At 39.7% G+C, this 23,614-nt stretch overlaps 1 protein-coding gene across 1 annotated transcript; it reads left to right on the forward strand.

Annotated features, from left to right (window-relative positions):
• Positions 1-723: 723 nt before the first annotated feature.
• Positions 724-14,197, forward strand: YIPF7 (Yip1 domain family member 7). The gene is made up of 5 exons (XM_061993893.1): positions 724-839; positions 1,804-1,970; positions 3,690-3,835; positions 6,961-7,142; positions 14,035-14,197. Exons 1-5 carry the CDS (start codon positions 724-726, stop codon positions 14,195-14,197), a joined length of 774 nt encoding a protein of 257 aa, XP_061849877.1.
• Positions 14,198-23,614: the final 9,417 nt, after the last annotated feature.

Genomic DNA, 23,614 nt, shown 5'->3' on the forward strand with positions numbered 1-23,614 from the left:
CCAGTTTTTGGACATTGAGGTGCTGGTGAGGATCCAGAGGCAGGCTACCAAGCCGGTAAAGGATTTGGAGCACATCTCATATGAGGAACAGTTGAGGGATCTGGGACTGTTTAGCCTAGAGAAAGGAAGGCTCAGGGGAGACCTTATTACTCTCTACAACTACCTGAAAGGAAGCTGTAGTTCAGTCTGTTCTTCCTAGTAACAAGCAATAGAACAAGAGGAAATGGCCTCACATTGCACCAGGGGAGGTTCAGGCTGGATATGAGGAGGAATTTCTTGACTGAATGGGTTGTCAGGCGCTGGAATGGGCTGCCCAGGGAGGTGGTGGAGTCATCGTCCCTGGAGACATTTAACAGACAGGTGAATGTTGCACTTAGGGAAATGGTCTAGTGGTTGATAGGGCTGGGACAAAGGCTGGACTCGATGATCTTAAAGGTCTCTTCCAGCTGAAACAATTCTGTGATTCTTTCAAGATTACTTACATTATTTTTTGTAACAGTAACAAGAGATGAAGTCTTGTAAACCACTTGTAAATTAATATACAATAATTAACAGTAACAGAAGACTAAATTATCTTGTTAAAAGAAAATAAAACTCCTTTTTTGTCACTGCTCAATTTTCTTAAGTTTCTACAGCATGATTCTGTTGAGTTTGTGGTTTTGAGGTTTGCTCTTTTATCAATATTTACAATATTTTTTCCAACTAGAAAAATTTCCAACCAGAATGTCAAATTTTGATCAGTTGCACTTCGACTTTTATCACTCCAATTATACCATAGATGACCAGGAAGAAGGTTACAACAGTCATGGTTCTAGTGGAAACGTCTGTGGAAGCAGAAAGTGAGTATTTTAGAAAACAAACAAACAAAAAAAAGAGAGAGGGAGAGAAAAAAGACACTAGATCTCAATGCTCAAATGAAATTAATGGCAAAAACCAGCATGCAATTGCCAAAAAAGTGTTGCATAATCAATTCAGTGGAAGTTTTAGTGAAGAAATACAAGCATAGCAGTAGAAAGGTGGGAGGAATGGTTTGTGGGGGTTTTTTTGTTATGTTTTCAAAACCTGTTAGTAACTTCTGCCCATGGAAGGGGAACCCTGAGGGAAAGAAGTTTTGAGGGTTTATACCTTAAGGAGATTTCAATATGACTGTAGTAGGAGACTGGGTGTTGCTGCAGCTTCCCTTTTCGGCATCTGATGGATCCCTCTGGCTTTGGGGCTTGCAGGAGCATGAAAGAGCTTCAAGAGATCACCTAGATTTACCTCAAGGCAGAATTACTTATAATTGAACCTCTCTTTAAAAAGGATTTGATGTAATGCTACTTTTATACGTACAGATGTTACAGGTGGAGTGACTAAACTTCCTGTTATTAATGTGGATTCAAGGGCACATATTGCTGAAAATTCTTTAAGCTCCTTCTCAGAGTCAAGAAAAAAAAATCTAAATATATGTCCCTTTCATTAGTATGGACATATCTGAGGAATGTCACCAGGCTGGAGTCAGGAGTGCCTGAATTTGAATGCCCTCACAGCTCCTAAATTCCTTTGCCTCTCAACTCCAGCCTGGGGGCCTGCGCTATGCCACTGCCTGAGCCGGATGGGCACAACAGAGTAGGTGTGATGGCAACAGACCATGCAGACAGAAGCTCAGCATTCACTGTGCACAGTGGGTATTGTGCACAGAAAATTTCCTCAAATTGAAAACAGACAAAGACTTAAACCATAGTATATGGTGAGCCACTCTAAGCTGTTGTGAAGTTGCTCACTACAGTTACTTGTTTTGCTGTAATTTGCTTCTTGCCCTAGGACACAGACAGGAGAGCAACCTCCAGCTGGTCCTTTTGCCCCCTCAGAAATGACTCTGTACTCTCAGAGTTACACGGGGCAGATTTTGCAGCCAACATACAGTCCTGACACTCCCTCTGATCTTAGTTACGCTGATGGATTTGATGAGGAACCTCCTTTGTTAGAAGGTAAAGTCACAGCTGATATGCATGGTTCATGGGATTGCCTGCGCTTTTCTGTGCCAGCTACTGGCAGTCACTACAGAAACTGCAGCAGAGCTGCCAAGCCTGGCTGTGTGAGCTTCAAACAACAGCCCCTGGCCCCTAAACCTACATTTTCTTCGTGGAATTACTCAGCCCAATGGCGTATATAGCATATACTTTACTGCCACTAGATGACAGCATAACAATAATTTTTGCATTCACTTTTCCAAATACTTTTTTTCCAGCCTGAGTTTATCTTGCATACATATTAGGATGTCTATAATTAATAAATACTGATAATAATATTTTTTGCATATCTAATAGTACATTTCATAATTTGAAGATGCTAAACAGCTTGTTTCAGTGGGAAAGAAATTGAGAAAGCCACTTTCAGCTTCAATTAGTCGATGATTTAACTAAGTGAGCAATATCATTATTTATAATGATCGAATCATCCTAATGCTAGTATCTATTTTTTTAGTTTACAAAATACTTGCACTACAATAAAAAAATCAGATAATTCATTTGTGATTTTTTTTTTTCCAAAATAATGTAAAAAGAACATATTCAACTTGCTTTTGCATACTGGAAGGTAAGTGGAGTTTTTACAACTTAGAAGATATTACTGCTGTTTTAAGACCAACAAGATCACTTTGATATAGATATAACTCCTAGATCTCGACCTCTCAGACCTCTAAACATCTAAGTCCACATGTAGCTCACCCTGTGGAAAGAATATCAGAGTACAACTGCTTCTGATCCACAGGGCTTCAGACATGTTCCTATCTGTGCACTACCTGAACCTGACCAAAGACACATGTTTTAATTCAGAATAACTTTGTTTATGTAATATTTTGGCTCAGCTGGAGCTGATGGATCAGTGGAATAAGGTAAAGACTTGGATTTCCAAGTACATCTAACATACTGTCAGTCTCAGAAATACTGGCACCCAGTTTTGAAGATTACTTTTCATTTACTGGAGCATCTCAGGGAAGATTGCTCTTGCAAGCTGAAGTATTTCTGCAGAATTTATAAGTGAAATCTGCCCCAGTGAAGTTAAGGGCAGAATTCCCATTGCCTTTCATGGGGCAGAATTTTGTTCTGGTTGTGGAGGTCCTCAGTAATTTCTTTTTAACGCAAAAAACCCACCACCACCACCATCACAACAACAACAAAAACAGCTTATAAAGCTCTGTACAAAGTATTATTAACTTACCTTGAAGGGAAGAATGTCAATTTTAAGTGCCTCTGGCAGTTCAGGCTTAAGATGCATCTCTTGTCAGATTTGCCAGAATTAAAGCATATATCTCTGTCCTCGACGTTCTGGAGTATCTTGAATTCTGCAGTTACTGTTAATTAGCATATTTTTCAACACCTAAGTTAGAGTGGCATTAGATATATGTGGTTTAAATATAGGAAAACCAAATATTAACTCAAAAATGCTGAGGACATTTTTTGGTTCACTGTCTAAAATTGACTTTAATAAATTAATACTCCAGTTTAAACTCAGAGCTGACTCTCAGTCATACTGAGTATATAGCAGGGACATTGTATTCCTGCTATAGAATATGTCGCGCTACAATATTATCTTAATTAAAGCAATTAATTTCTTTACCCATTTGGAGTTTTGTGGTATCTAATGGGTTTCTGTAAAAGCATTGTTTTCTTTTGAGTGTTTATCAACTCAGAAATTTCTCGTTGCAGAACTTGGGATCAACTTTGAGCATATATGGCAAAAAACATTGACAGTTCTAAATCCAATGAAGCCGGCAGATGGTAGCATTATGAACGAGACAGACCTCACTGGACCTATGGTTTTCTGTTTGGCCCTTGGAGCAACCCTGCTGCTGGTAGGATGTGGTAGAAATCTTAAGTGATTTCTCTTCTAACAAGCTAATGCCTAGGTAATAATGCATGTGAAGCTGCAGAAGAGGTAGCACTGGTGTAAAATGAGTCAGTTGCTGTCATTTGTTCTGAGGTTATATATTAAAATGTCTCCTTGCTTTGGAAGTGCATGCATAAAGGTTAAATGTAAAGTAGATGTAATACAGGTAATGTACTGCTTTTAGTGGAAAGAAAAGACCGCACCATTTTTTGGGATGGGATTTAATACGAACAAGAAACAGATCTGCACAGTGTACATCTGGGGGAGGCTCTGAACACCTGAAGCATATAAAAAGCCATAGCAGACCAGTTTTTCTGACGTTCTTTCTAATGCTTTGAAATTATATTCTCTCAATGTTTTGGAAAGTGCAGAGATACAAAAAAAAATCTGTATGTAACTAGAATAATTTGAAAAAGGAAATGGAAATGGAAACAGCCTTTCCTTCCCATCTCAAATTTGCAGTACCTTCCTATCAATTTTGTCAGTCCTTTCTTAGTTTACATTCTTTTTTACATCATCTGCTAAGCAAAAATATGGTAGCCTTTGTTTAACCTCTTTCCTCTTTATGAATATAGCTTTCCTACAGGAGGAAAGTTCAATAAAGATTGTACAGTACTCCAAATTCATCTATTTATCACTGACAATAAGAGCTCTCCAGTGCTGCTGAAGTACAGCTCTGATTGTTGGCAGCAATTCATCAGATAAGGATAAGGTGGAACCATTCTGGGAAGGGCTTTACTGCTCTGCAACTGAGGTGGGAGAAACAGGGCTCTAATTCTCCATTTCCACTGTGGTAGATAGCGCTGAATCAGAAGACTCTTGCAAGTTCTTACTCAATTTGTAATGTCAGTGCAGTGCTTTGAATGTGCAAACTGCAATATAAATGGCAAGTATTATTATTATTTATGTTCCCATAAAAATAAAAGTCTTTTAAAAAGGTGGAAGAGGCAGGAGGTAAGAGAATAAAAGGAAAAGAAAGTGGGAAGCTAGAGAAGACAGGTTATTTTCCACCTAGAGAAATAAAGATATAAAGGGAATAAAAAGAGAAAGTGTTGATCATAATCAGGGAAATGGAAGGAAAGCTAACAGAAAGAATGGGGGGGAAAAAGTTATTACTGTTGAATTTGCTCCCTGAGTAGCCAACAATTACAATGAATATTAAACTACTGCTATCGAAATAAAGTACTTTAATTATCATATTTGTTTTGGGATATGAAGCGTTTTAAGTGTTATTAGGAAAACAGCTATTTTTAATACTTCAGTTTTGGGCTAGCAGAACTCCTCTGATACAATTCAGTGTTTTTATGCCACAAATTCACTGAAATAAGTCTATGAGATTTCCATGGGCCATCTTATAAATTCAGGCTGCTCATTTTATCTCAGATGCATTTGAATGCTAAAGTGGCACTTCAGTTGTGTAAGCTATGATATCCTTCTCTACTTGAATAATTCTCTTCTAATACCATCAGGAACATAATTTGGTTGAGAGCTTGTTTCCAAAAATAATTTATAAATTTTATTTAGTTTCAGCATTTTAACTATGGAAAAATATGCAAAGATTTTCTTCAAATGGCAGCAGTTTTTTCAGAGCACTGAGAAGAAAAGCTTTCTATCAGCCTGGCAGCAGCACTTGATCTTTCTCGTACCAGTGTAAAACAAGGCAGTTCCATTGCAGATAGAGAAACAGTGGCAATGCAAAAGTTAGCAGAAGCCCGAGTCCCAGCTGCTTTGCATGTTACATAGTCATTTGCATGAAATCAGATTTCCCCATCCACTTAAGCTAAGGATGGTAGTGTCCATTCTAGGCAGATGCAAACAAGATCACAAAGTCTGACTTTCTTCTAACCTTGTTCCTTACCCAGGAAGAATTTAGCCCTTTCCATTCATCAAAGCCTGACAGACTAATCAAGCTTGATTCTGGTTTTGCTTACATCACTGTTAACTGAGAGCATTCCCATGTGTGTGGGTCAATATATTTACATGTGTTAAGAAAAACTAGAATTTGAGCCAATATGTTCAGCTGGGGTTTTTTTTCTCATTCTCCTGCACCAAAATCAAATATTTCACTAAGTGGAGATTTCAGTTAGCTGCTAGTGCTAGTCCTCCCTTCATCTCTCTCTCAGTAACTTTATAATCTTGAACTAAACTGCTAAATAGTGGTATGTGGAATAATCAAACTTACTGAAACAGTGTGAAGTATTAGATTGTAGTTGTTGCATCTGTTTGAGATGGAGCTTTTCTTAGTTGGACTGTAGTAAAAGCTGCCTCAAACTGTTTCAGATGTTAAACTTACTAGAAACCTTTAATGACTGAAATTATAATTGATAATACTCTAAGCTAGTACTGCTTTCCTATGTTACCTCTAGCTATCAATTTTATTTCGTGAAGAAGTTTTTCCTGATTATTTTACACCAGCAGTATGCAAATACCAGCAAAGGACTCTGTACCTAAGCAGGAAGATTTCTTATGCTGTTAGTTCAGGAAGAGATTATTCTTTTATAGTGGAATGCAGAGGTGGAGAAAAGGACAACATTCAGGACGTTGTGAAGATATAGGCAACCTGTCTGTACCTGACCTAACCTTCGTAAGACAGTTTCTACTCAGGTTTATGTTAAAATGAACATGTTGTATTGATCTAATTACAGAGATATGTCTGTCTTATCGTAATCAAGAGCACAAATGGACACATTCACCCTGAAACCCAGCATACTTTCAGCAAAGTTTTACTAGTTTTTTGCAGGCTTGCTTAAGCATGAAGGTTTGTAATAAAATGTGAAGCTTATGAAATAATCCAGGTCATCGTTGTAGTTAGGACACTTTTCCACAGCCCCATACACACCTCTTTGAAAGATGTTTCCTGATACTAAAATCTGCTTTCCATAATTTCTTCTGTTTTTTACCACTTAGACCTTCCCAAAAATCACACAAAGTTACCAGCTGTGGTTTACAATTGAGCTCATGTAGGCGAAGCGGGGAAAGAGTGTCAACAAGAAAAAGTAACAAACCTTGTGCTTGCCTTCTGTCTTCTCCTACCACTGTGCCATCACTTGCTCACTTCTGATGCTTCATGCCTACTCATATTTATTTCAGGCAGGAAAAGTTCATTTTGGCTATGTGTATGGCGTGAGTGCTACTGGGTGCCTTGCTATTCATGCCCTGCTGAACCTGATGAGCGTCTCAGGAGTCTCACGTGGCTGTGTTGCAAGTGTCTTGGGCTATTGCCTGCTGCCCATGGTGATCCTGTCCTCTTCTTCAGTGGTCTTGTCACTACAGTAAGTAGCCTTACTTAAGTATGTTAAGTTTATGGCAACAGGAGTCATACAGAGGACAGCAAGTCAGAACACTTGTGCTGTGCAGAACATTTTGTAAATGGTTAAGTAGTGAATTTGGCTTCCAAATCTGTGAAGAAAAATGCCATTTCGTTTGTGGAGGTAGGTGGTAATGGACAAAACTGACTTGTGTTTGACATATTCATTTTAATATGAGCCATTAATTCCACTGTTTCCAACTTGGACTGAGTGCTTTTAATTTTTATAGCACTTTCAATTGTGATTTTTGATTTATAAAGGCAACAGTGGCAAAATTCAGGCATCAACTTTAAAAGTGACTGACAAACTTTGATTTTATATAGCTGATTCTCCTGTTCTTTTTTTTTTTGTTCATAGCATCAGGATCTCATTATCATGCTTCCTTTCCTTCTATAGACTGGTTGTGTGTGACAGAATGAAATAATTAAGCAACCCTTAATGATTTGGAGCATTAGAACAATTGTTTAAGATGTAGTAAAGTTGTATACTCAGAGGTATAGCTGTGGTGTAATTGCAAACTTGAAAATAACTGAAAACTTTGAAATGTATGTGGGTGTATGTATCTGTGTGTATGTGGGAATGTTCAGTAATATGCCTATGAATAGGAAATTTGTATGCAAGCATCTCCTTCCTCCTCATTTGGTGAGCCTCTTGAGACACAGATTGTGTTTACTTCACTGCTCACATACAGCAAAGTACATGGAAGCTCCAGGTCTTGCCTGAGGCCTTGAGCATTACCTTTATCTGTTGTTAACAGATTATTAATAATGATTCCCCTCCTTAGTGTTCGTTGCTCGCTCACATTTTTAACTTTCCAATGTATGGGACTTGGCAGTTGATGAATAAGAGAGTGCCCCTGGTTTGGCTTTTTTTTGAAAAGCAGCAATTTATATATGTTTATGTTATTTCTTAAGGAAATTGTATGGTGGGATAAAGATTTTTGCACAGTCCTTGTCACATGTTTAGCTGGAGCTATGATGTTTCTAAGCTGTCCTCGATAAGATCACAGAATGGTAGTGACTGGAAGGGGCCTCTGGGCATCATGTAGTCCAACCCTATTCTAAATCAGGTTCACCTCAATCAGGTCACACAGGAACGTATCCAGGTGGGTTTTGAAACCTTCTAGAGAAGGAGACTCTACAACCTTCCTGGGCAGCCTGTGCATATGCTCCATCACCCTCACAGGAAAGAAGTTTCTCCCAATGTTGAAGTGAAATTTTTTGTTTTACAGCTTGTGCCTGTTACCTCTTGTCACAGGGCACTACAGAAAAAAGGCTCTTCTCATCTTCTCAACACCTTCCCTTTAGGTACTTATAAGCATTGATAAGTTCCCCCTTAGTCTTCTCCAGGCTAAACAGCCCCAGGTCTCACAGTCTTTCATCATAAGAGAGATGCTTCTGTCCCCTAATCATCTCAGTAGCCCTCCACCAGACTCTCTCCAAAAGTTCGGTCCCTCTTGAGCTGGGGAGCCCAGAAATGGACACAGGACTCCAGATGAGGCCTCACCAGGGCAGAGTAGAGGGGGAGCAGAACCTCCCTTGACCTGCTGCTCACACTTCTTGATGCATCCCAGGATGTCATTGGCCTTCTTGGCCATGAGGGCACATTGCTGGCTCATGTTCAGTTTATTATCAACCAGAACTCCCAGGTCTCTCTCTGCAGAGCTGCTCTCCAGCAGGTCAACCCCCAGCCTGTACTGGTGTGTGGGGTTGTTCCTCCCAAGGTGCAGGACTCTGCACTTGTCCTTGTTGAACCTCATGAAGTTCCTCTCTGTCCAACTCTCAAGCCAGTCTAGATCCTGTTGAATGGCAGCACAGCCTTCTGGGGAATCAGCCAGTCCTCCCAGTTTGGTGTCATCAGCCAACCTGCTGAGGGTACACTCTGTCCCCTCATCCAGGTCATTGATGAAGATGTTGAACAAGACTGGCCCCAGAACCGATCCCTGTGGAACTCCACTGGCCACAGGCCTCCAACTCTATTCCGTGCCATTGATCACCACCCTCTGGGCTCTGTCATTCAGCCAGCTCTCGATCCACCTCACTGTCCACTCATCCAAGCCACACTGCCTGAGCTTTCTGAGGATGTAATGGGAGATGGTGTCAAAAGCTTTGCTAAAGTCAAGGTAGATGACATCCGCTGCTCATCCTAATCATTCTGTCATTCCATTAGAGAAGGCTATCAGGTTGGTCAAGCAGGATTTCCCCTTAGTGAGTCCATGTTGGCTCCCCTAAACAACCATCTTATCCTTTGTGTCTTTAGGACTCATCTAGGATGAATTGTTCCATTACCTTTCCAGTGATGGAGGTGAGGCTGACTGGCCTGTAGTTTCCCAGGTTGTCCTTCTTGCCCTTTTTGAAGACTGGAGTGACATTGACCATCTTCCAGTCCTCAGACATCTCACCTGTACTCCAATGAATAGTTGTGACACTGTAGAAGTCATTTATTCTCTACTCTTCTACACTTTCCGTATTTTCTTGATTAACCTGTTTAATCCACCCTAATAAAAGGTGCAGAAACATAATAGTAGAACAGATGGGGTGAACTCCAAACCAGCTGTTACAACAGCATAGGGTACCATTTTCTGTACAAGGAATCCTCAAGCACACACCACACATTTGTAAACTGCTATGAAATTACAGAATGCACATATTTTGAAAATCTGTAAGTACCACACAGTGATACTCTTTACAAAATCAAACCATTATTTCTGAAATGAATTCGTAACATTAAGTGCCTCTCTACAGGGTTCTGCAGTCCTTTCTCAAGCACTACATGAAACTGCTTGTTCACAGCACATGCCAAGGTTAACTGTCACAAACATGCTATGAAAATTAAGTGGCAGCTTTCAAATCCAACATACATTTCCTTATTTTTAATTTTAAAACTTATTTTAAATGGTGAAGAAAAAACAACACATTTATGATTTTTAAAAAATTTGTAAAAATGTTATTTCTGTCTATTTCATAATGTAAAGAACTATTTTTAATATTTGTTTTCATAGAAAATATATGGAAGATAACACACACATCTATTATGAAGTTTCATATTAATCCAACAATTTTCAGTTTTCGTGATTAGCCATTTCACTGTAGCTGAGTAAAGCAAAATATGAAACATTTTGTGTGCTAAATAGTATCAAAGGGAAAAGCAGTTGTATTGTGCAAACTTGCATGGAAACAGATTTATTTGTGCCCATCTATGCAGATATCATGTCTGAGCCCAGGCTGATTGAGACATCTTTCTGACAGAAACATCAGCAGACTTTTTTCCTGGGAAGAAAAAGCAACAATTCTTTACTATCTGTAGTGGTTTGGCCCAGCTAGCACAGCAGCATCACAACAGTCTCTTGCTCGGTGCCCCCATTCACCCCCACCATCATTGGATGGTGGAGGCCCCAACAAAATGGGAGTAAAAAGATAAGCAAGGTTGTTGTGGATTAAGACAAGGGCAGGGAGGACTCGCTACCAATTACGGTTCCAGGCAAAACAGACTCCAGTACTTGACTTAGAAAGTAGGAAAGTTTATTCTACAAGAAACAGAACAGAATAAAAGCAAAAAGGGAGTAGGATGATGAGAAAATTACAACCAGCACTTTAAGATCTCCCTCCCCCATCCCTCCTTTCTTCCCGGGCCCAGCTCACTGCTCCCGATATCTCTACTTCCTCCCCCACCTCAACGGCTCAGGAGGGCAGGGAATGGGGAATGTGGTCAGCCTCTCACAGATGGGCTCTGCCACTTCTCTCTTCTCAGATGAGGATGACTCCTGGCATTCTTCCCCTGCTCCAACACGGGGTTCCTCCCCTGGGACACAGTCCTTAATGAACTTCTCTGGTGTGGGTTGTTCCCAGCAGCTGCGGCTTCTGCCGATACAGGTTCCCTCACACGGGATGCAGTCCTTGGTGAATATCTCTGGCGTGGATTCTTCACCGTGGTTGCAGTTTCTGCAGTTGCAGGGTCTCTCCCTCAGGACAAGGCCTCTTCTGGGCATAAATTTAATGAGCTGCTTTATCGTGGGTTCCTCCCTACAGTTACAGCTGTGGATACCAGGTCCCTTCCTAGGGACACGGCCTGCTCCGGCCATAGTGATAAAGGGTCCCTCCTTCGAGACACAGCCTCTTCTGGCCATAGTTTTAAAGAAGAAAATCACTGCCCTTGCCTCGGGGTCTGCAGTGAAGTGGTTTGGTCACCCCCATGGGACATGGCCTCCTCCGGTCATAGTCACTGTCCCTGGCTCGGTGCCTTTAATGAAGTGAATCGCTGTCCCTGGTCTGGGGCCACCTTTAGCAGAATGAGTCTCTGCCCCTGATATGGGGCAAAATGAGTCAAAATAAGTCTCTACCGCTGATATGGAGTCTTTAAAGAAATGAAATCTCATCTTCACCAGTCCTCTCTGTAGAATTCAGGGGAGTCTCTGCTCCAGCACACCTCCTCCTCTCTTTCATCACTGACTTTGGAGTCCACATGGTTGTTTCTCTCACTGTTCCTACTCCTTGCACCACCACCAGCCACAAGAAAAAGAAGGGGCAGAAGAAAGAAAGAGATGGAGGAAGAAACCTCCTCTTCCGGCTTCTTCTTAAGAAGTGATCGTGGAGGTGTCTAATTGGCTCAGCCCCAGAAGTGGGTCTGGCTCAGAGCTGGGGAGAGTTGCGAGCAGTTTATTACAGGAGCCACCTTTACAGCCCCTTCCTCCTTACCAGAAAAGGCTATCATGTCAAACCATGACACTATCAAATTCCTATAGAGAATGACCAAGCCATTTCCTAACTAAACAGAGAAAGAAATAAATGTAAAAGTGGAGAAAGAAAACCTTAGACCCAGCTGATGCAAAGGATCCATTTGGTGACCACATCTGCAGGTTTATGAGAGGACTGGGTCCCCTTGTGTCTGTCCCCCAACTCAGTCTCACTCCAGTATACCCCTAGTCCTCTTGGTTGCTATGAGCATGACATTTTTCTTTTGCCCTTCTTTAATGTTTGAGGATTTGGCTCTCATGGACATGCCAGGCACAAGCTCTCTGATAAAGCAAACCATTCCTTTTGGCAGTAACATGCTGTTAGATCAAGGCCTGAATTTATAAGTGCACAGAGGTATCTCTTGGCTCCAATATGATTTTATGTCACCTTTCTATCATGCTCACTGCCAGTCCTGGAACAAACCATGAGAGGCCATTGGACTTCATTGCAAGGCAGAGCAGCCACAGCTCTAAATTGTACTGCCTTGTGATAGCCCCCTAAAGAGTCATTATACTAGCTAAAAATTGTCATCGCACAGGATGTTGCTGTTTCATCCCATTCCTCTACTAGTATGGGTACCTACTCAAAGGGCCATCCATACCAGCTCTGAATTTCTGGCTATTTAGGTGAGCATCTTAGCATCTCCCCTGGGAGCAGAAGCCAGGAAGTTGGTTCACAGAGCCTATTGTAATTTCCCTGAACATTGCTGTATAGGTTTAAAGAACACTTAAACTGGGGATATTAAATCACATGGTCTTTAATGTTTTATTTTTAACAGATTGAAGTTGCAATGAGGTGCTGAGTCACCTTAAAATCAATTCTTTCCTTCCCCAAAGTCCCAAGAGATGACAATATCAAGTACCTTATTGACCTGGAGACTGGATTGCCAAGAAATCAGCTATTTTATGTGATATGATTGCATTAAGTAAACTAAGACAATGAAATAAGGAGAGCTTTACTCATCATGGTTTAATTGCAATAAGAATAGTAGTGGAGATTATTTCTGATAAATGGACTTAAATATTTGTAGTCCTTTTCTCATGTCTGGCTCTGTTTCGCTGATACTTTGGAAGAGTGAGGCACCAGGAAGTCATTTGGCAAGCAGTAAGTGTTCATTTACTCTCAAAGTCCTTGAGAGTAACATAGCAAAAGGGTGTAACACAACTGATCTCATTATGTGTTTCAGAAGCAAATTACACACATGGTCTCATGCATTTTACAGTAGCAAGCTGCAAATACAGAGTGAAAAGAAAGCGTAAGTGAAACATTATTTATTGGCAAGATTTTGTTCCAATAATGTTTAATATTCAGCTCTCTGTAACCTGCAGGAATACTTCAGTGGGCTTTTGACATAGTCCCATAATCATCAGATCTCCAGGCCACCCTGCACCTGAGAGGTGGTAGAATCTAAATTCAGAAGGGCCCAGCTGTCACCATGGGGCAGTGTGGAAAGCCACCATCTTTGCAGTGTGCAGAGAAGGATGCCAGGATAAGCAAAATATTTTTCCTCAGTGGTTCACTTCTCATCCCTTTCCACTCAATGTGTACCTTTTTTCAAAAGTCCAGTTGAACTGTCTTCTGGGAGGCAGTCATCACCTTTCTGCCCAGTCATCTGAGATGTGATTCTTTAAGAGCCTCATTGCCCTATTCTCAGTCTGAGGCACACTTAAAACCTGTGTCCTGTGCTTAGAAAATGCAATCCCTACAGGTTATCAGGCTGCCTGATGGAAGAATGAGTCTGTACTGTCATTTTAGATCCTAACAACTTCTACAAGATAATTTTGGCTGCAATAAGATCTTTGCTAACTTTAAGATTAAACTTTAGCTGCTGCATTTGCTGGAGCCCAGAAGATTTATTTGGAAATGCATTGTCCTTTTAGAAGTACTTCTGATGACGCTGCTGCTTTTATCCATGCAGAAGAAACTACCTTTTTGTTTCCTGATACTATTTTCACTTGTTTCTCAGGCTTGACCTTCATTTTGTTAGTCAGTCCTTGGTTCTTTCAATGACTGTTATCTTATCAATAACAAATTGCTAGACATGAGCTGAAGTTTCATAAGATTTGATGCTGCATTTATTAACAAGTGGAGTTTGTTGTGTTTGTTTTGTTTTTTTCTCCTAGGGGGATCCTGGGAACTTTCTTAGCTCTGTTTATTGTTGGATGGTGCAGTTTTTCAGCCTCCAAAATTTTTACCTCTGCACTGGCTATGGAAGGACAGCAGCTTCTTATTGCATACCCGTGTGCTTTACTTTATGGACTTTTTGCACTTCTAACGGTTTTCTGAGATGCATTTTCTGTTAGCCTTATTATAGCCTGTTTATGGTTGTTGGAGTAGAAAGGGGTTATTTACTTGTTTTTAGATTGCTTAGAGTTGCAGTAAGTTCCATTAACAAAATTAGATTATATGACTTACCTTTTGTTTGCCTAATGGCCGATAATGAACAGATAGATGATGTTTTGAAGGTCTTACAGCTTAAAGAAAAACATTTGTATTGAGAAGGTAGTAAATGTGAAGAAAAAAAAGGAAAGAAATTAAAATTAAAAAATACTAATTAAAACAATTTTAAAAAATCTGAGTGTTTAACACATATTAGAGAGCAACTGGAAAGCAATAATATAAATATTTAATTGACCTAGTAAATCAAGTGAAAATAAAAATTTATTTGTTTGGAAAAAACCAGCTTGTCATCTATGTGATTACTAATTATTATCCATGTGTGGGGGTTTGTTTTTTTTCTAACAGAAGGGTGATTGGCCCTGCTTCGTGCTGTTGAATAATTGTCCAAGAAATGGTTGCTACAACAGAGGGAGGAAACTAGAAACGTCATCTTGGTTTTGCTTTCTTTTAAGAGGTGTTGTTGTCCAAACCACTACTGTATTCTTTATAATGTACAGTAATGTTTTATTTTAAAATTGCCACTAAACCATTGCCTGATGTCACTGCAGAAAAGCAGCACACAAAGCAAAGGCTACTCCTAAAAATGTCTCCTGAAAGGCAAAACTGTATTTGAGCAAGCAAAATACAAATCTCTGCAATTTTATCTGCCCTCCTGAAATCTATTTGCTGCTTTTAGTTTTACCAGAACCTAACATTTTTGTAGTAACTCTGAAGCACAGAATGCACAAGATGCTGCTTCAAAATATTAGAAGTATCAAGCCATGAAAAGAAAATGGAGATGTGTGTACAGTCACAACAAGAGCAAAATCCAATACACAATGGTAGAGAAAGTGAGTGTAGTTGTGGAAAAGGTCTAGGGAAAAAAAAAAGGTGAATATGAGGGGAAACATGAAAGAATTAAGTGAGAGCAGATTATGTCATCCATGTTTTGAAGTGTCTTCCTTCTTGATATATATTTTATGATCTTGATTATCCTACAATTTATTAATTATTTTGAACTTTTCAATGAAATGCCTACAAAATATTTTTGTTTCTAGGCAGAGGACCAAATATTCTGTGAGAGAGGGTCCTGATACTGCAAGAACTCCCACAGAAGCTTAGTATGGCAAAACTGCTCAAAAATACATAAAATGAATTGTTTTCCTAATCCTTTTCCGGCCAGAGGTAAATCAGATGATCAGTTTGTCAAGCTAGTGATTCTGTTTCTGGATTGAAAGAGCCTTGGGTAAAAATATTTCCCATTCCTGGCATATTGGTTTTTTTGAGAACTCTTGTGCAAACCATTCTAGAATTAATTTTACTGTACTTCAGTGGAACCAGTTCAGACTAAGGGTCATGAGAAGTAAACAGAAGGTAACATGTACTTAGCCAATTCCTTAAAATAAACACAACTCTTTTATGGAAAAATACTTGCTTTGTTTATCCATTTCTTTGTTATAACGCTAGGAACACAGACATGGAGAGGCAAATTTGCAGCCATGACCTTGGAGTCAATTGTGGCTATAACTAAGCAGGATCTAGTTTTGTATAAGTGGGAAGCATATGAATGTGGAAGATGAGTGTTTGCAAGTGCAACAGATTTGGCCCTGCTGTATCAGGGAGTAAATTTGTCACAGGAACATGGCAAACGACTCCAGGGTGTGGTTGTAAGATCAGGCAGTTTGATTTACCATGCACTAGCAGCATTCTCATGTCTGAAGAGGGAAAGGTTCATAAGGTTGTACTTCTGAAGTTCAGAAAAGAGAGTTTAGAAACATTTAGATCCATTTTTGTTATAACACTTCCTATCATCATTCATACTGCCTAAAACAAGTATAAAATGTCTCTGTTCCACAGTAGTTTATATTAATTTTCATCCTGATCTGCATGATATGAATGACAGGGGAACCAGTGAATCAAGCCATCAATTTGTCTTTTGATGTCATAGGCAAGTCAAATTACGGGTAAAATGAACACCTTGAAATTTTGTCACAACATTTACAAAGGAAATGCTAGTCTAATTATAGTTTTATGTTTATTCTCTCAGAATTTGTGTCTTTTTTCTTCACTGAGATGCATCTTCATCATTTTGAAAGCTAACTTCTTAATTTCAATAGCTTCCCTTTACTGTCTAGCCACTCTAATTTCCTTTTACCAGTTCCCAGGAGATATTCAGCAAGCAGTGTGCATTGGTGCTGTGTTCTCCATATGGTGCCCTTCAGGGGTCTGTATGCAACCTGCAAGTGTTTCTCTCTTAGCCACCCTTCTGCTACTTCTTTGAATCACGATTCCTCATTTTTACTTAGCTTTCCTTTCTGGAGGTCAGCAGGGTCATGGTGATATTTTTGGCCCCATTATTCCTGCATGCTTACTGAATATAAAAATATGACTGTCAGTATTACAAGCAGTTAATTCCCCCTCAAATAAATGGTATTTTGGTCTACGATTAGTTCAAAACATGTATATTTGTTAATATACTCTTGTTCTGCCTCTCTGGACAGGCCTTTCCAACACCACCCAGCTTTTCTGTCTTTTCTCTTGTCTGGGCCGTTGCATTTCACTCCCTCACATTATTCCATGAAAGTTTAAATACAAGCCTGGCAAGTTAATACTTTCAACTTGCCAAAGAGAGAATGATACAATTGTAATGGGTTACAGACTGATTTTTAATTCATGCTTCCCACCTCACTGAGTTAAAAAAAATCACAAGACTTTAACATAAGCTTCAAAGCAAAAGCATGAGAGAAATTATGGATTTGGAGGGTGAAAGTTTCTAATCGGTCTCTGATTTCTTGATTTGCATAGAATGCACATGAAAGTGCAATTCTGAATGCACATTCACACACAGTAACGAGCACTTAGATCCTTTCTGTTATTTCAGATGGTGATAGCAATTTTGAACACAGGATGTATAGGAGAGGTATAAGAGGCAAAGTGCTTGCCTGTCTTCCACTGCACTTGTATGCCAGGGTACTCAAGGTCACCTTCAGATGTGCGCTTGCAGCACTCGGCTGTACTGTAAACATTTTGCTGTTGTCTTGCAACAAAATGCAGGAGTGTATGAAAGTGAACATACGCTAAGTGAGAGAAGGCTGTAGCATGGGGCAGAGTATGGAATGACAATAAAATAGTTATCTGAACAGCAACTGCCAACAAAATGTTAGGCTGAGTCCAAAGACCAGCTCTCCTTGGCAAGCTAAGGGCCATATTTGTAGTATAAAGGTTTCACTATTTATCAAAAATCATTTTGTCACAAGTTATCTCTAAAAGATTATAATACCAGCCTTGAATAGCTTTAACTGTTGGTAAACTGAATTGAGGATTGAAATCTTCCAACACATTGAACAGGACACAGGCCGTGATTCCTGCTGAAATAGCTCCATTAGCAAAGAGTAATATTATTCTGGGTTTTAGCATGGAAGCCAAAGAAAGTTTATTTATAAAAGCAGTGAAACTTATTTAAAGATTGTATTGTTTATGTTATTTGAGAATGAAACATGACAGCTCTGTCTTGTCTTAGACCTCTCTTACCACCATATTAATTTCAGGCCCTTGCTAAACAATCATCTTCACTTGTGGGCATTTTCTGTCCACTGAACAATCTTAAGTTAATTTTGCAGAGATGTTGAATTACTGACCTTTATTCATATAAATAATGGGTAAAAGCAAAACAGAATTCAATAAATTGTATCTGGTTTAAATTTCCTTTTCCTTCCTTGTTGTCAGGAGCATATTTAGTGGTCAGGCTATTGCAGGTTTGTTTATGCCTGTAAGACAAAAATATACATATATACAGATATATATATTTAAAAAATGCAGATATATGATAGGTTGCAAGACACTGAGGCTGCAACAGGTTCTGGGAAGTACACCACTTTTTTGAGGGCATAGCTTCAGCAGTCTGGTGACTCAACTTGAGAGATGATGTATATCCTCTCAAAGCAATCAACAATTGCAGCATCTCATAAGCCTTATGGAGAATCAGTGCACATAATGGCAAAACTCATAGTTACAGGATGCATTTGGTAGTTAATGTATTTTCTGACAGACAACAAATGTCTACTGGATCACCAAGTAGTGGGTTACTGTGGCACAATGGCAACAAAAATAAACTGAATAATTAATGTCAATCTGCCTAGGTCATTGCAATATGAAATTGATCTCTACCTGTGTTGACATTACTAATGGATATGTTCCTTTTTAAAATCTGCTGTCAAAATTTGCTCTTCCCTGGTTCTATGTTCATTTAGCCTCTTGCATGTTTATTCTACATAAACTGCAAGGGCACGGTTTGGGGTATCAATTCTGTAGCTGTAGGCCATGACATGTCTGCTTAAAATAATCTCACCTTCTAAATGCACCTCATGGTGCATTCTTAAGGGAGGTTAAAGCATGCTTAAGGCTGGGTTTTACTTGTGTTTGCCAAGTGGTTTTGAAAGAATAACATCTGGGACAATGACAATATGTTTGCTGTGATTACCAAGCACATTTATTGGATTTATGGTCTCATCATTAGCTTAAAAATGCCTGGTGACCTTGGTGCTGCACCACTGAACTAGATGAACGACGCATTTCACAGAGATCTGCATACAGTTGCATAATAAAGACCTTGGCCAATGCACACCTTCTGCTATGATAGCACTTTAGTTACAAAGGCAAAAAAAACACCACCATTACCTTTCTTCCGCTGTGATATAAGTGAAAAGAGGTCACAGGATCACAAATGCATAACCATAAACATAACAGACCACGTGGGAAGACACCACTTTGCAGAGATCAAGGGGCAGATTTTCAAAGGCACAAAGGTCAGTCCTATCAAAAGTTACCAAGATCTGAGTTTGAGTGTGTACTTTGGGGATTTTCCTGACAGCCTCTTGACAAGCACTCCTGAGCAATCAAAGTGCAAAGAACCACCAAGCTACTACAGACAATTCCCAGGAGATTGATGACCCACATATACTTCTGGGTAGAGTCAGGTGTAGCAATCAAGCATAAGATGCTATACCAACATGTGGCTACGAACCGTGATCCCTGGTTACATTATTCCTTTGTTTTGTCCTGGTTTGTTTAACCTTCATCCCTGGAAACTGAGTGGCCGCAGCTTGTCTAGTGCAAGCACTAGCTGCTTCTTGTCTCTGCTCTAAATGTGTGATACATAATTTGACTGCGTCCGGCTTTTGCTCTTCAGCTTAGGAGATTGTTGGTTGCTCTCTATTCTGATCCTTACCCTCCCTTCTGCCTATGGCTCTTAGCCAGAATATTTGTCCCTGATTTTTCATTTCCTGATTTCTGGTTCCAGGTTCATAATTTTAGTCATAATCTTGTCATTAAATAGTCCATATCTGTGTTGCATTTCTTTGATATTCCACCTTCCTTCTAGAAAATACATTACACAGAGGAAGGAGTGCTAGAGAACGAGGTGAAAATATTTCTGAAACAAAATCCTGTTAGCACTTGGCCATCAGTCCTTTTGGTCTGCAGCTGACTGAAATTACCTGTGCAGTTAGGATTAGATATTATCTGCACTGTAGTGTTGAGAGAAACCTCTACGTTTTAGGAGTAAAAGTAGTATTTTTAATACAAATACCACATTGACACCCCAAATATTATCACGCCCTTAGGGATGATACAATTGCATTACCCTATGAAAGGGCTCCAGAAAAGAATACCCTAACATTTAAAGAGGCATAAAGTGATACACTAGATTTTATCTCTTCATTGTAGAACAATATGATAGTCATGCATTACTGTTCAATCTCTCTTCTGAATTGCTAAATGAATGGAGGAAGTATACTGTTGATGCACTGCAGAATGTGAAACAGTTTAGGCAGTTACTCCTTGTGAAAAGTAGTAATGGCACTTGGCTCTTCAGAAGAAGTAGGCATGATAATGTGATCCACTTTAAAATGCACTTGTGCATTTTGCTTGGTGAGTCAATTTGCTGGAGGAAGATGATACCAAATGACACTAATAACCACAGAAAGGATGAGTGCAGCATAAATTTGCTTATATTTCAGACATTGTGCACATGGTGCATAGAGATCTGCAGAGTGTTGCAGAGTAGCAGCACTGCGATATATCTCACCTGCATAATGAGTACTGCTGAATAACTGTTGGCACTGCGTAGGAAACCCTTTGACTTAGATATGAGCATACCTAATGCTTCCTGCCTTGTAAAAAGGACCACTTCTCAAAAGAGAAGTTCACCCTGGAGACACATGAATTTCTGAGGGCAGACATTGAAGTGATATGTTTGATGGAGCACTTTGCTTCATTGCATTGCTGCCTGTATACTTATATTCTCTCTTTTTAGCACATCAGTCTGATTATTTATTGGGTCATGCTGCAAAGGAGGCGGCTCTGATCAGTTGCTAAGGTCAGTGGCCAAGAACACCCTGGAATGCAGCAAGGGTCTCCATGTAAGTGTCCACAAGAGCCACAACCCGTGTTCTGTGAATAATCTAGAGATGTTTTTGCTAGGATAGATCACACCTATGTTCCTCGTGTCTCTCTCCCTGCTGCTCTTGGTCAGAAGACATACGTATGCTGCAGTTTTGCTCCTGTGCTTACCAAAGAACTGTGGTCTTCACATGACCTCAGCCCTTACAGGTCCTTTGCCTTGTTCCACCAGCTGAAATATCACATATGTATTACATGATCAAGCAAAATGAAAGACATTTTCTTGTTCAGACTAATTAAAACTGATCCTTCTAACTGTTATAGCAGCTGAATAATCAGAGATTCATAAAAAATCAGTGCAGGAAAAAATGATGAAAGGTTGTTCAGTCCATCCTCTGCCTCGAAGGACTGACATAATTTCTGACACCATGATATGACAGGGTAACTTTCCTTTAAAATTTTAATCTTTCTTTCAGCAGACCTTTCAAATGACTATACTGAAGACTTGCACTTTTCTTTTAATGATAGGTGGCATATACTGGACATGTGTATGACTGTTTTCTATGTATTTATACACATATACGTACCCTCAGGGATGTTAAAGGTACACCAACAAGAGACTGTTGGTTATGTGATTTTTGAGTCATTAAGTTAACAACCATTAGACCATGATGGATATCAAACTGCTAGTGGATATCTAGATTCCAGTTTCATATTTCACATACACATTGCTGATTGCTAGGAACTCAAATGCCATACCAAGGAGAGACTCACTCTACACATGCTTGGCTTCTCACATTTTTTGCTTAAAAATGTACTTCTGGCACAGTCCAAAAAGGGTTATTGAGCTAGATGGGGCTTTGATCTGACCAAAGACCCTAATTCTTATGTTTATCATTATTAACCTCATCCTCATTATGATTATGTAGTACTTGATGGCTAATCAAGACTGATTCCAAGGCAAGGTACAAGCAGAGAATAGTGCCTCTTTCCCAGAACAGCTTATGCCGGTAAAATATGACTGCTGTAGCAGTCCACAATTGATGGCAACATTTCATTAAACCATTGCAAAGCTTTCCCTCGATATAGCCTGAATGGTACAATACAGAAGGCATTCTGCTCTGTAATCACTGCAGTATGGTGCTAATGATCTTGTTAGGATTTGTGAGCTTTACTGCACAGTTTGCATACTTTGTGTACTTCGGATACTTCAATGTTTTCTAGCTTTGCTAGTGGTATTTGCATTCTGATTGCTTCACAAAAAAAAGTGCTGCACATTTAAGGAAGATTGTGATGCAAATATTACACATGACAACCATAATAATATCCTACATACCTACAAATCCCAATGCATGTCATGTCATGCTTTCCAATGTGAATGAACTGGGTAATTTGAAGCTACTGGTATCAGTTTATACATAAATTCTGCATACACGTTTACCAATTTTTTTTAAACAGCTCAAGGAGTAAAGGGAAGAAGATATTGTCTGTAAGAAAAGACTGAACTCTGGTTAACACACTGGATTGAGACTTCTTTCACGTGGGTTCAACTCAGGTATTTCGCTGGATTTGCTGCAAGACCCTGGGAAGGGATTTGGACCTGAACCTCAGAGGTGCTTGGTGACATAGACCATTGATTTCCTTGAAAGACAGGCATATCTCAGCATCTGGCCCTGCTATTTCTCAGCAAGGATAATAATACTTTCACATTTCACAAATATGCTGTGAGGAGAGCTTATCTTTTTAAAAAATTACCAGACACTCCGATGATGGATCCTAAAGTCACCTATCACAAAATATTCAAGTAAAGTGTCATTCCCCAAACTAGCAAGTTTTCTTTTCACTGGGACACAAGGCCACAATATGCATGTCCCTCAACCTTTAAACCCAATAGATTTCATATCAGTTGGAATGGCCCTAATAACAAATGATGTATTTCTTTTCTAACCTTGTGGAGCCAGATGTCCAGCCTCCAGCCAGCAAGATGCTTCCTGTCTGCTGTCTTCTCCTATGCCTTTTCCCTGTCACTATGCAGCACTTCACTTCCTCCTAGTGGTCACATCTCCCTAGTGTGGGAAGGGGAAAAAAAGGTCTGAGTCCCTCTCTCTCTACCTTTGATGATCCTCATTAAAACTTCCATGGCATAACCTTAAGAGTGGAAAACACAGGTGTTTCAAGGCCAAGTTGGGTATGAAAAAGCGTGACAGCTCTCATTCCTTGCTTGGGAGTCTTGATTTGAAAAAAAAATATGGGGAACATAAGCTACAACAGCACTGGGAAAGCATTACACAGTTTATTGACGTGAGGTACACATCTCATGTGAGGCAGCCCTAGAAGTGCTTGTGCAGATCTAAACCCAGAACACACACATCTGTGCACATTGGCCAGGGTACTGGCAGGCAGGATGAATTGTAGGAAGACTTAGCTCCCCTGCCCCACACCAACTGTAAGGAAATGAACTCTACCAAAAATCAATACTGCTGAAATCCAGACTACATCTAGGCTACTGAGTGACTCTTACCCAAACATTCAGCATCCCTAACATGTGATGGGTCCTAGTTTCTTGTGGGAAATTCAGTAAGACCTGCAGTTTTCCAACTTTCCCATTCAAAATCGCTGTCCAAAGCCAGGGGACCCAGCTATGCAGCATCAGCCTGGCTGGCAGAACTGGATCCAGCATATTGCTTCCTGTTAGATCAAGCTTTGTAAATTGCTCAAATGACCTCAACAGGGCATTAGTTCAGTAGTTGTGAGCTAAATCATTGAAAGGATTTATGTTATAAATGGTCTGTAATGTTTTAAATAAAATACCTTCTGTCAGTCTGTTTCTGCAGGTAATAATCAGTTCAATGAGTTCCAGAAATACTTGTGTACTAAAATCCACTAACACTTTTCTTCTGCAATCCAGTGTGACAAGACGATGTG

Source organism: Colius striatus, chromosome 3 (genome assembly GCF_028858725.1).
Source record: "Colius striatus isolate bColStr4 chromosome 3, bColStr4.1.hap1, whole genome shotgun sequence".
NCBI lineage: Eukaryota > Metazoa > Chordata > Aves > Coliiformes > Coliidae > Colius > Colius striatus.

What these genes read in the sequence shown, in the direction of transcription:
- YIPF7 (XM_061993893.1), top strand. Translation starts at nt 724, where the DNA reads ATGTCAAATTTTGATCAGTTGCACTTCGACTTTTATCACTCCAATTAT. An exon ending in TTGGAGCAACCCTGCTGCTG is followed by an intron (nt 3,836 to 6,960) that starts GTAGGATGTGGT and finishes TATTTATTTCAG; the next exon opens with GCAGGAAAAGTTCATTTTGG. An exon ending in TCAGTGGTCTTGTCACTACA is followed by an intron (nt 7,143 to 14,034) that starts GTAAGTAGCCTT and finishes TTTTTCTCCTAG; the next exon opens with GGGGATCCTGGGAACTTTCT.